This window comes from Macaca fascicularis, chromosome 16 (assembly GCF_037993035.2).
Source record: "Macaca fascicularis isolate 582-1 chromosome 16, T2T-MFA8v1.1".
Lineage (NCBI taxonomy): Eukaryota > Metazoa > Chordata > Mammalia > Primates > Cercopithecidae > Macaca > Macaca fascicularis.
The window spans coordinates 17,375,365-17,388,824 of NC_088390.1; the positions used below are offsets into that span (position 1 = coordinate 17,375,365).

Below are 13,460 nucleotides of genomic sequence, written 5' to 3' on the forward strand. Positions count from 1 at the left end.
ACAGGCATAAGCCACCATACCTGGCCACTTTTTTTCCCGTAGAGATGGGGTCTTGCTATGTTGCCCAGGCTGGTCTCAAACAGAGACTCCCAAAGTGCTAGGATTACAGGTGTGAGCCACTGTGCCCAGCATCTGCTCTTTTATATAAATAAGAAAATACAGACAGTAGAAATCCTTACCAGCACTGTCCAATAGAACTATCTGCAGTGGTGGAAATGTTATAGATCTGTGCTAAGACAAGGACATGTGACCACATGTGGCTACTGGGTACTTGAAACATGGCAAGTGCACTCGAATCTTTAATTTTAATTTAAATAGCTGCATATGGCTAGTGGCCACCACCATATTGCAGAGCATAACTCTAGATCCTTCCATTCTGACAAAGATTCTTCTCTAAACTCTGCTCCAGACACATACCTTTGTCTCAGGAATCCCAGTGTAAGTGAAGCCAGACTCTCACTTTAAGTCAATTTCTTCTCAGTTTATTTATATCATTTCAAATGTCATGACAACCACAATATCCCAATTTATAATACTATAACATCAAGAGAATTACTGTCAAGTACACAGTTACAAAGAACCCCAATTAAAATAAGGTCTATTTAATTTGGTCTTAAATAGCTTAAATTTGTTTGAAGGGAATTCTAAGCAATGTTGCTTTGGACCTTTCATACTTTTTCTTTTTTTGAGACAAGGTCTCACTTTGTCATGCAGGCTGGAGTGCGATGGCTTAACTGTAGCTTACTGAAGCCTTGAACTTCTGGGCTCAAGCGATCCTCCCACCTCAGCATCTTGAGAAGCTAGGCATGTACACTACACCCAGTGGTACAGGCATGTACCACTACACCCAGCTAACTTTTTTATTCTTTGCAGAGATAGGGCCTTGTTATGTTGCCTAGGCTGGTCTCAAACTCCTGGCCTCAAATGATCCTCCCATCTTGGCCTCCCAAAGTGTTGGGATTGTAGGCATGAGCAACTGTGCCCAGCCGATATTTTCATTCAATGTATTCTGCCGTGCCCTGTGGCAGTACTCTTCCGAATTTCTTTTTAATTTAGAAAATGTGGACAGTCCTATGGATTACATGAATAAAAGTACTCAGATAAATGCAAACTATACTCCCCACAATTCAGATGGCCATTTTTTAAAACAAATTTTCAGAATTTGTATAAACATAAAGGTTTTCTTTTTTTTTTTTGAGACAGTCTCACTCTGTCACCTAGGCTGGAGTGCAGTGGCACGATCTCAGCGCACTGCAACCTCCACCTCCTAGGTTCAAGCAATTCTCCTGTTTCAGCCTCCTGAGTAGCTGGAATTACAGGCACCCACCACCATGCCCAGCTAATTTTTATATTTTTAGTAGAGACAGGGTTTCACTCTATTGGTCAGGCTGGTCTCAAACTCCTGATCTCAGGTGATCCACCCGCCTCGGCCTCCCAAAGTGCTGGGATCATAGGCATGAGCCACTGTGCCCGGACACATGCACTCCAGCCTGGGTGACAGAGCAAGGCTCCGTCTCAAAAAAAAAAAAAAAAAAAGATAAAATTGAACAAAATATAACAAGCAATGATTAGTTGGAATGATTAAACTGTAACTGCTATAATTTCAGTTTTGCAAAAGAGCTCAATGTTGTTTACAATAGTTTACTTTCTATACCAAAAATAAATAAATAAATAAAAATAAAGCCAGGGCCAGGCGCGGTGGCTCACACCTGTAATCCCAGCACTTTGGGAGGCTGAGGCGGGCGGATCACAAGGTCAGGAGATGGAGACCATCCTGGCTAACATGGTGAAATCCCGTCTCTACTAAAAATACAAAAAATTAGCCGGGCGTGGTGGCGGGCGCCTGTAATCCGAGCTATTCGGGAGGCTGAGGCAAGAGAATGGTGAGAACCCAGGAGGTGGAGCTTGCAGTGAGCCAAGATTGCGCCACTAAGACTGAGACTCCGTCTTGAATAAATAAACAAATAAAAATAAAGCCAGAAAGTGCAGAATGTTCGGTTTTAACAAGCACAAAACTATAAAAGAAGATGCCCCTTACAAAACAGCAAGGACGCCCAAGGAGTGTTCTTGTACATCCAGAGCCCCGAGCACAGTGTCCAGATGGGATAAGTTCTTCGCAAGGAGTTCCCCACTCTTGTTGATCAGTTCACAAAGCTGTGTCATTTGCCCTGGAAAACAGAAACAACACTATTGCATTTTAGCTACAGCACTAACTAAACTAATGGAACTCTAACCACAACTTTGTGCTTCAGAGCCTGAAGTGCCCAAAAAGGATTCTTACATCTCCTTCATTTCAGATGAGGATCCTGAAGGACTGGAGGGGTGAATCAACCTATCCATGGTCTCAAAACGAGTTAGAGATTACCTGGACCTCCCACTTCTCTCTGACTCTGAATGTTTCACCTTTTTCTCTATTCTCTTTTCCAGTCTCCCAAGCCAAAATGCAAATGTTACTATTAACAGCTCTCTGCATCCAAATGATTTAGTTTTTCTTCCTAGGTCTCTCAGCTCCATTTCTTTCTCTCTCCCCTCTCTGCCCTAATTCAGATCCTCATCATTTTTTCTCTGGATTACATCATAAATTTTTTTTTTTCTTTTTTTGAGACGGAGTCTCACTCTGTCGCCCAAGCTGGAGTGTAGTGGCGCAATCTCGGCTCACTGCAACCTCCGCCTCCGAATTCAAGCGATTCTCCTGCCTCAGCCTCCAGAGTAGCTGGGATTATAGGCGCCTGCCACCGCACCTGGCTAATTTTTCGTAGTTTTACTAGAGACGGGGTTTCACCTTCTTGGCCAGGCTGGTCTTGAACTCCTGACCTTGTGATCCACCTACCTCGGCCTCCCAAAGTGCTGGGATTACAGGCGTGAGCCACCGCGCCCGGCCTACATCATAAATCTTCTAAATGGTCTGCCTACCGTGATCTTTCTCTCCTCCAACCCACACTCCATATTAGTACTGTCAGTTCTAAACTGTGCATTCAATCAAGTTACTCCAATGACTTTAAGAAGTGCAAACGTCTCAGCCTGGACTAAGGTCCTTCAGTAACTGGTCCCTGCTATCTTTCCAGCCTTATCTCCTGCTACTTCCCCTCACACACCTACTCTCTGATTACAGCAAGCTCAGAAAATCAACATTCTATCTTCTCTCCTCTTTATGCTTCTACACATGGCTGTTTTCTGTCCTTCTCTCCCACATCCTCTGCTATGAACTGAGCCTCATCCAGCATTCAACAATCAACTTGCGGCGTCTCTGGACCCTCATCTCAGCTCCCTTCCTCATGGCTAAGCTGGGTATCTGCCCTCTCTGCCTCGCATGGGACTGCGGTGGTTAGGTAATTCAGTAAACTCAGGTGGAGGGACTGTCCCTCTCTCCAGCTCTAGAATACAACACTTGCTTAGCAGCTCATCAAGCAGCTACTTGTTGAATTAATCTCCTAATTGATCTATTTTTCCCCTATACTGCAATAGTATGTTTGTTTTGTTTTGTTTTTTGAGACAGGGTCTCGTTCTGTCGCCCAGGCTGCAGTGCAGTGGTGTGATCACAGCTCAAAGCAGCCTCCACGTCCTGAGTTCAAGCAATCCTCCCACCTTAGCCTCCTGAGTAGCTGGAACTACAGGTGTACGTCACCATGTCCATCTTATTTTTTAAGTTTTTTTGTAGAGACAGGAGTCTCGCTATGTTGCCCAGGCTGGTCTCTAACTCCTGGGCCCAAGTAATCCTCCCACCTTGGCCTCCCAAAGTGCTGGGATTAGAGGCGTGAGCCACCATGCCCAGCCTGCAATGCTACACTTTAACAACTAAGGTACAGAATCTATTAATAGTTAGGCCTCAGCTGGGTGCTGTGGCTCACACCTATAATCCTAGCACTTTGGGAGGATAAGGTGGACAAATCTCGAGGTCAGGAGTTCAAGACCAGGCTGACCAACATGGAGAAATCGTCTCTACTAAAAATACAAAAATTAGCTGGGTGTGGTGGCACACACCTGTAATCCCAGCTACTAGGGAGACTGAGGTGGGAGAATCCTTGAACCCGGGAGACGGAGGCTGAAGTAAGCTGAGATTGCACCACTGCACTCCAGCCTGGGCAACAAAGCAAGACTCTGTCTCGGGGGGAAAAAAATTAGGCCTAAATTGGTACCTCGAAGTAGACCCATCAATTTTTTTTTTTTTTTTGAGACGGAGTCTCGCTCTGTCGCCCAGGCTGGATGGAGTGCAGTGGCCGGATCTCAGCTCACTGCAAGCTCCGCCTCCTGGGTTTACGCCATTCTCCTGCCTCAGCCTCCCGAGTAGCTGGGACTACAGGCGCCCACCACCTCGCCCGGCTAGTTTTTTGTATTTTTTAGTAGAGACGGGGTTTCACTGTGTTAGCCAGGATGGTCTCGATCTCCTGACCTCGTGATCCGCCCGTCTCGGCCTCCCAAAGTGCTGGGATTACAGGCTTGAGCCACCGCGCCCGGCCGACCCATCAATTTTGACAATTACTCTCATGAAGATAGGATGGTCACACTCTAGCTGTCTTTCTGGTAACAGCAGGGATACATTTAAGACCATGGGCATTAGGCCGGGCGCGGTGGCTCAAGCCTGTAATCCCAGCACTTTGGGAGGCCGAGGCGGGCGGATCACAAGGTCAGGAGATCGAGACCACAGTGAAACCCCGTCTCTACTAAAAATACAAAAAATTAGCCGGGCGCGGTGGCGGGCGCCTGTAGTCCCAGCTACTCAGGAGGCTGAGGCAGGAGAATGGCGGGAACCCGGGAGGCGGAGCTTGCAGTGAGCCGAGATCGCGCCACTGCACTCCAGCCTGGGCAACAGCATGAGACTCCGTCTCAAAAAAAAAAAAAAAAAAAAAAAAGACCATGGGCATTAACCTCAAGTTTCCAACTTCTCTATTTCTGCAGAGCAACTGCATAATCTTTTCCTTACTAAAAGAATACAACATAGTATAAAGTTTAAAATACAAGTGACTATAGCTAGGTACTTTTGATAATTTAACACTTTTCAATTTGATACGTTTTACTGAAAGCAAAGGAAACATATTACACACATGCATTACAAAACAAAAATAAAACAGCTGTGATCTTATTAGGTATCACCTCTTGAGATCACACAGATTTAACTGGGAAATACCAACTCATCTTCATTGTATTACAGATCTCACTGGTAGGTATGAAGTAACTTCTTCTAGTTGAATAATTTGCCTTTTAACCTATTACTCTAAATATATTAACAATAATTTGTAGCACCCAGAAATAAGCATTGCAATCCATTAGTTCTCTACTAGTTAACAATCAGTGCCAAGTTGAGACTGAAATAAAAGCTGGGTCACTATAGAATCATTAGATAATTAATTAGTGCAGGGCCAAGGGCAGAGTCAAAAAAAAAGCTTAAGTGTCACAGAGTGCATCTGAAATCAGTCCAACCAGAGATGTGGGCAATAAAATTCTTTTATTTATTTATTTATTTTGAGACAGAGTCTCGCTCTTGTCTCCCAGGCTGGAGTGTAGTGGCACAATCTTGGCTCACTGCAAGCTCAGCCTCCCAGGTTCACACCATTCTCCTGCCTCAGACTGCCGAATAGCTGGGACTACAGGCTCCGGCCACCACGCCCGGCTAATTTTTTTTATTTTTAGTAGAGATGGGGTTTCACCACGTTGGCCTGGCTGGTCTCCAACTCCTGACCTCAGGTGATCTGCCCGCCTTGGTCTCCCAAAGTGCTGGAAATACATGAGTGAGCTTGGTCTCCCAAAGTGCTGGAATTACATAAGTGAGCCACCACACCCGCCTGGCCTGAAACTCAAAGATTTCCTATGCAGTGAGTGTGAGGCACAGCAGCCAACAGCAATGAAAGTTACCATCTTTATCTCTGTCTAGCAAACTGTTCCTATAGCATCCTATAACCTGATGCCCACAACAGCCCTAGTTCTGTTTTATAATTAAGAAAATTGGCCCAGGGAAATTAAGTGGCTCACACAAGAAGTGACCGAGACAGGATTTCAACCTGAAGTTTCTAACTACACTACACCCCAGGAAGGAGAACACTAGGTATTTGTAGCATAAATTAAACCAGTGGTTCCTTTATTCATGGAAAAAGCAAGCCTGTGCCTTCCCTGTGAACCTAATTTCTATTAATAAAAAGGAAAAAGAGAAAGAACTCTTATTAAGTGCAGCTCCATATCAGATCATTTGTCTTACCCCAGTGAGGTAAAAGCACCCCTCCATTTTTACAATGGAGATACAAAAGACTCAGAGATTAAACGTGACTTGTCCAAGGTCATGCAGCTCCTAGAACTTTACAATTAATGACGGTAACAATAATTTGCAGCTGCTTTTATTGCACCCCTTATGACAGTCACTGTTCCAAGTGCTTTTACATGGCTTCTCTCATTGAATCTTCACAACTCTATATAAACTAGGGACCTATTTTGCAGACGAAGAAACTGAAGCACGGATAGTTAAAGGGGCCTTCACAGCCAGCATCTAATTATTCTAATTTCGGGTTCAGAATTTGGTACATTCATATGCAATGAATGAACCAAACAACGTGGAAAGTGAGAGCAAAATCATCACAATTCTACCCCTAAAAATGGAGTCCTGGCTGGGCGCAGTGGCTCACACCTGTAATCCTAGCACTTTGGGAGGCCGAAGTGGGCGAATCGCTTGAGGTAAGGAGTTTGAAACCAGTCTGGCCAACGTGGTAAAAACCCCATCTCGGCTGTGCGCGGCGGCTCAAGCCTGTAATCCCAGCACTTTGGGAGGCCGAGGCGGGCGGATCACGAGGTCAGGAGATCAAGACCATCCTGGCTAACACAGTGAAACCCCGTCTCTACTTAAAAAAAAAAAAAAAAAATTAGCCGGGCGTGGTGTCGGGCACCTGTAGTCCCAGTTACTCGGGAGGCTGAGGCAGGAGAATGGCGTGAACCCGGGAGGCAGACCTTGCAGTGAGCCGAGATCACGCCACTGCACTCCAGCCCGGGCTACAGAGCAAGACTCCGTCTCGGGGCGGGAGAGTTGGGGCTAACCATCTCTACAAAAAAATACAAAAAAAAAAAAGCCGCGTGGGCTGGCCGCGGTGGCTCACGCCTGTAATCCCAGCACTTTGGAAGGCCGAGGCCAGTGGATCACCTGAGGTCAGGAGTTGGAGACCAGCCAGGCCAACATGGTGAAACCCTGTCTCTACTAAAAATACAAAAATTAGCCGGGCGTGGTGGCAGGCGCCTGTAATCCCAGCTACTCGGGAGGCTGAGGCAGGACAATCGCTTGAACCCAGGAGGCGGAGATTGAGGTGAGCTGAGATCGCACCACTGCGCTCCAGCCTGGGAGACTGGGAGACAGTGAGACTCCGTCTTAAAAAAAAAAAAAAAAAGCCGTGTGAGCTGGCAGGCGCCTGTAATGTCAGCTACTCGGGAGGCTGAGACAGGAGAATCGCTCGAACTCGGGAGGCGGAGGTTGAGGTGAGCCGAGATCGTGCCACTGCACTCCAGCCTGGGAGACAGAGTAAGACTCCGTCTCAAAAAAAAAAAAAAAAAAAAAAAAAAAAAAAAAAAAAAGCTGTGTGAGCTGGTGGGCGCCTGTAATCTCAACTACTTGGGAGACTGAGACAGGAGAATCGCTTGAACCCGGGAGGCTGAGGTTGCAGTGAGCCGAGATCGCGTCACTGCACTCCAGCCTCGGCGACAGAGGGAGACTCTGTCTCCAAAAAGAAAGAAAGAAAGAAAAAGAAATGGAGAGCTACGAGCGAGAGCTTCCGCAGCATTCTGTAGGACCAAAATAGGCGCACGGGTTCCCGAGCGTGCGCCGCCTGGCAGCGGAGCTGGCCGAGGCGAGCCGCAGAGCCAAGGCACCCAGAACCGACTCGCGTCCCGCCCGCTCCCGGCGGCCTAGTCAGCAGGCGGCGGAGCGGCGGCGAAGCTGACATGGCGGTGCGCCAATCACCGAAGGCAAGAGAGACAGAAGGGACCAATAGTCGCCCGAGATGTCGCCTGGCGGAAGTCACGCCCCCAAACTGTCAAGCAAAGCACCCGGTTGAAGGGGCCCAGGCCGGGGGGAGGGGGCTCCCGGCGGCCCGAGGGAGGGGAGGCCGGCCGGCGAGGACAACGGAGCACGAGAGGGCTGCCTACACTTGGCCGCGCTCGATCCTGCCCTTATCTAAACGCCGCAACCCATACCCCGGCCCCAGAGAATAGGCTCAGGACTAAAAGGGCCGTCCCAGCCATCCGTGCTGGCGCCTGGGGATGCAGGCCCGTCGCCTGGGGATGCAGGCCCGTCCCCGGTACCCGCCAATGCCCAGCCCGGCGACCTAGGGCCTCACCTTGAGCCGAGAGCTGCCGGACACTGTTCACGAACTGCTCCAGGGCAGACGCCATGTTTTCCCCCGGGCGGCCCGAGAGCCGAAGCCACCACGCGCGGGAAAAGGCTGCCGCTCTGGGAGGAGGGGCCGCGGCAAGCCACCTGAGGGCCTCGCGAGCGGCGACGTCACTTCCGCTGGTTCAAGCACCGCGAGAATCTACCTAGCTGCCAACCCGTTACTGTTTCCATGGAAACAGCCTTACTCGCTGTAGCCGGAAGTTAGAGTTCATAGTCTCCGGCGTCTTCTTTCAGTGCACTTGTGAAATACCTCCGCACGTTAAATGGGGATAGTGGGCAAAGGAAGGAACGAAACTCATAATTAAGCAAGTATTTTCTGGTTCTGGATTTTGCTAGAGAGGCCCTGCGGCTTTCCACCTGGACAGATACTTCAATGAAGCACGACTTAGTTGCTACGTCTCCCATGAGATTTTCCGCGTGATATTAGACTCTGGAGCCAAGCAGCTTAGGTTTAACTGCCTTTTCTACCACTTAGTAGCTGTGTGACTTTAAGCAAGTCACTTGACCGTGGTGAGCATTGTTTTCCCCATCTGTAAAATCTCAATGTCCTTAACTACATAAAACACTCAGGACAGCGCATAGCACATAGGGAGAACTATAGTTATTCATTCAAGATGTACGTTGAAGTAAAAAAGTAACACCACACACAAAAAGAAAGTGAATTGATTTTCCCCATCTGGGATTGATGTCTCCCTCCTCCACTTGTCCCCTAAAGCACTTTGTTCTTCTCATGTTGCACTTCTACTGTGTTGTAGAAATGTGTCTCTATAGTCCATGTCATAACTGTAAACCAAAAATAAAAGTCTAAGCCCCCAACTGACTGGTGGACCCTATCCTAAGCCAAGGACATTCCAGTTTATCCTGAAAAACTAGTTCAGGCCATGATGGGAAGTGGTAGTCAGACATGCCTCACAAACATCAACACAGACACCTTAAGACTGGTAGACTCAAGACCGATAAGAAATATTTACAATCTATTCTATCTGAATCCTGCTACCTGGAAGCCTCATCTGCATGATAAAACCTTGGTCTCCACAACCCCTTATAATCGTAACCAGCTATTCCTTTCTATTTACTTCCAGGTCCTTAGATAATAACTCTTTCAACCAATTACCAATGAAAAAATCTGTAAGTCTACCTGTAAGGTGGAAGCCCCCCAACTGCCCCGAGTTGGCCCGTCTTTCCGGACCTAACCAATGTACATCTTACATGTATTGATTGATGACTCATGTCTACCTAAAATGTATAAAACCAAACTGTACCTGACCACCTTGGGCACATGTCCTGAGGAGCTCCTGAGGCCGTGTCATCATCGCATCCTTCACCTTGGCAATATAAACTTTCTCGATTGAGACTGGTCTCAGGTACTTTTGGTTTACAGATCCATTGCTTCTAACTGGCATGGAGTTCCTTAAGGTCAAGGATCTCTCTTACTAACCTTGATTCCCCTTCAGGGCCCAGTGTAAGATTTGCTGCATAGTAGGGACTGAGGAAACAAACATGCATTTAAAAATTTTATCCAACATTTGTTTACTGACACTTACAAAGTGTTGTACCAGGCACTAGAAATACACTGGTAGTAAAAACAGTCTTGGGGCCTGGCACGGTGGCTCGTGCTTGTAATCCAGCACTTTGGGAGACTGAAGCAAGTGGATAACTTGAGGTCAGGAGTTGAACACCAGCCTGGCCAACATGGTGAAACACCATCTCTACTAAAAATACTACAAAAAATAGCTGGGCTTGGTAGCCTGTATTCCCAACTACTTGGGAGGCTGAGATGGGAGAATCACTTGAACCTGGGAAGTGGAGGTTGCAGTGAGCCGAGATGGTGCCTCTGCACTCCAGCCTGGGCGGCAGAGCAAGAATCTGTCTCAAACAAAACAAAACCAAACAAAACAAAACAGTTTCGGTCCTTCTCTCCTGCAGATAACACATGAAGACCCTAGAGAAAAGGAGTTAGTGCTCCGAAGGAATGGAACATGGTTCTATAAAATCATGTCACAGAGGATATTGACCTGGCCTGGGAGAAACAGGGAAGGCTTTCTTGAGGAAATGGCATAAACTGAGCTCCGAAGAAAGAGGAAGAGTTTTTTTGTTTGTTTGTTTGTTTGTTTGAGACGGAGTCTCTCTCTGTCACCTAGGCTGTAGTGCAGTGGCGTGATCTCGGCTCACTGCAAGCTCCACCTCCTGGGTTCATGCCATTCTCCTGCCTCAGCCTCCTGAGTAGCTGGGACTACAGGCGCCCGCCACCACACCTGGCTAATTTTTTGTATTTTTATTAGAGATGGGTTTTCACCGTGGTCTTGATTTCCTGACCTCGTGATCCACCCGCCTCAGCCTCCCAAAGTGCTGGGATTACAGGTGTGAGCCACCGCGCCCGGCCAAAAGAGGAAGAGTTAATAAGATAAGGGGGAAGAAATATTTCTGAGTGAGAGGACAGTATGGTGCTAAGACCCTGCATGTGAAAGGAGCATCCTAGTTGAGAATGAAGAACTGAAAGAATGTCTTTGTGGTTGGAGGGGAGTGGTTTGTAAGGTGGACAGGGGCCGGGTTATGTAAGCTGTGTTAAAGGTACTGGACTTTTTCCTGAGAAGATTGGGAGGACTGGAGAGTTTTATGCAAGCAGGTAGCAGGATCAAATTTGCATTTTAAGGCCAGATGTGGTGGCTCACGCCTGTAATCCCAGCACTTTGAGAGACTGAGGTGGTTGGATCACGAGGTCAGGAATTCGAGAGCAACTTGGCCAGTAAGATGTAACCCTGTCTCTACTAAAAATACAAAAAATAGCCGGGCATGGTGGCGTGTGCCTGTAATCCCAGCTATTCGGGAGGCTGAGGCAGGAGAATCACTTGAACCTGGGAGGCGGAGGTTGCAGTGAGCTGAGATCAGGCCATTGCACTCCAGACTGGGCAACAAAAAGACACTCAACTTCAAAAAACAAAACAACCACCACAACAACAAAAACTGCATTTTAAAAAGATTCATCTGGCTTCATGTGGATAACCTGGGAGACAGGAAGCTATTGCAGTAGTCAACATGAAATATAACAGTAATAATTATACCTTAAATAGTTATACCTTGAATGCTAATAATTATACTCTTGCCAGGAGTTTGAGACCAGCCTAGACAACAGAGCGTGACTTTGTCTTTACAAAAAAAAATTTTAAAAAACTAGCTGGTTGTGGTGGTGCATAACTGTTGTCTCAGCTACTCTGGAGGCTGAAGTGGGAGGACCAGTTGAGCCCAGGAATTTGAGGCTGCACTGAGCTATGATCTTGCCACTGCACCCCAGCCTGGGTGACAGAGTAAGACCCTGTTTCTTTTTTTTTTTTTTTTTTTTTTTTTTTTTTTTGAGACGGAGTCTCACGCTGTTGCCCAGGCTGGAGTGCAGTGGCGCGATCTCGGCTCACTGCAAGCTCCCCCTCCCGGGTTCCCGCCATTCTCCTGCCTCAGCCTCCTGAGTACCTGGGACTACAGGCGCCCGCCACCGCGCCCGGCTCATTTTTTGTATTTTTAGTAGAGACGGGGTTTCACTGTGGTCTCGATCTCCTGACCTTGTGATCCGCCCGCCTCGGCCTCCCAAAGTGCTGGGATTACAGGCTTGAGCCACCGCGCCCGGCCAAGACCCTGTTTCTTTAAAATAAATAATAATAATAATAGTTCTCTTGAAAGTGTAGATAAATTCACCAGGATAAATTGGTGAACTTGAGACATGTTTAGATGAATAACTATAGCACTTGTACTCTAAGATGGAAATGTTCCTGAATGTTCTATGGAAGCAATTGGTCCTTAATCTTTGATCACTTGCAACACACAAGACAGACATTTTGACTTACGGGACAAATTTCCATTGGATATACGTGGATTTTGGTGAAAGCCAAAAATGTTGAAGATAAATAAAGAACTACAATGATTCGGCCGGGCGCGGTGGCTCAAGCCTGTAATCCCAGCACTTTGGGAGGCCGAGACGGGCGGATCACAAGGTCAGGAGATCAAGACCATCCTGGCTAACACGGTGAAACCCCGTCTCTACTAAAAAATACAAAAAACTAGCTGGGCGAGGTGGCGGGCGCCTGTAGTCCCAGCTACTCGGGAGGCTGAGGCAGGAGAATGGCGTGAACCCGGGAGGCGGAGCTTGCAGTGAACTGAGATCCGGCCACTGCACTCCAGCCTGGGTGACAGAGCGAGACTCTGTCTCAAAAAAAAAGAACTACAATGATTCAAAGTAGTCACAGCTACTAATAATACTTTGATTATTTATTTATTTATTTATTATTGCCTATTTAGGTTGTGGCAGCTGCTCTCGAAGTGTGATTCCACCAGTCAGCAGCATCAGTGTCATTTGGGATTTCCTTGGAAATGCACGTTCTTGGACCCCACTGTAGACTTCCTATATCAAGAGCTCTGAAACTGGGCACGGAGGCTCATGCCTATAAACCCAGCACTTTGGGAGGCTGAGGCGGGTGGATTGTTTGAGGTCAGGGGTTCAAGACCAGCCTAGCCAACATGGCGAAACCCCATCTCTACTAAAGATACAAAAATTAGCCGGGCGGTGGTGGCACACACCTGTCATCCCAGGTACTTGGGAATCTGAGGCAGGAGACTCGCTTGAGCCAGGGAGGTGGAAGTTGCGGTGAGCTGAGCTCGTGCCACTGCACTCCAGTCTGGGCAAGAGAGTGAGATACTGTCTCAAAAAAAAATAAAAATAAAAAAGTGATTCCCTGATTCCCAGCAATCTGAGTTTAACAAGCCTGCAGGTAATTCTGATGATGCTAAATTCTGAGAGCATCTGGACTGTGGGCTCCAGATGAGCCAGCATACAAACAACACTCATTTCAAAACAGCTAAAAGTAATTCCACCTTTCTCTTTTCTCTCAAAAACAAATGACTGAAAGAGATGTGATTATAGGGATAAACCTGAATATATTCTAACTTGGTTTTTTTTGTTTGTTTGTTTTTGTTTTTTTTTGAGATGGAGCCTCGCTCTGTCACCCAGGCTGGAGTGCAGTGGTGTGATCTCAGCTCACTGCACGCTCTGCCTCCAGGGTTCATGCCATTCTCCTGCCTCAGCCTCCCGAGTAGCTGGAACTACAAGGCG

General features: G+C 47.3%; 1 protein-coding gene across 5 annotated transcripts in view; it reads right to left on the bottom strand.

Moving 5' to 3' along the window:
• The window catches only part of COPS3 (COP9 signalosome subunit 3), a 38,419-nt gene extending 29,971 nt beyond the window's left edge, over positions 1–8,448 (bottom strand). For all 5 annotated transcript variants that reach the window (XM_045375286.2, XM_045375285.2, XM_065532831.2 and 2 more), the window contains exons 1-2: positions 8,307–8,448; positions 2,039–2,168 (exon numbers count right to left, since the gene is read on the bottom strand). In XM_045375286.2, the coding sequence (XP_045231221.1) occupies positions 2,039–2,168; positions 8,307–8,361 (185 nt within the window). In that variant the 5' untranslated portion in view covers positions 8,362–8,448. The remainder of the gene's footprint in view (positions 1–2,038; positions 2,169–8,306) is intronic.
• Positions 8,449–13,460: the final 5,012 nt, after the last annotated feature.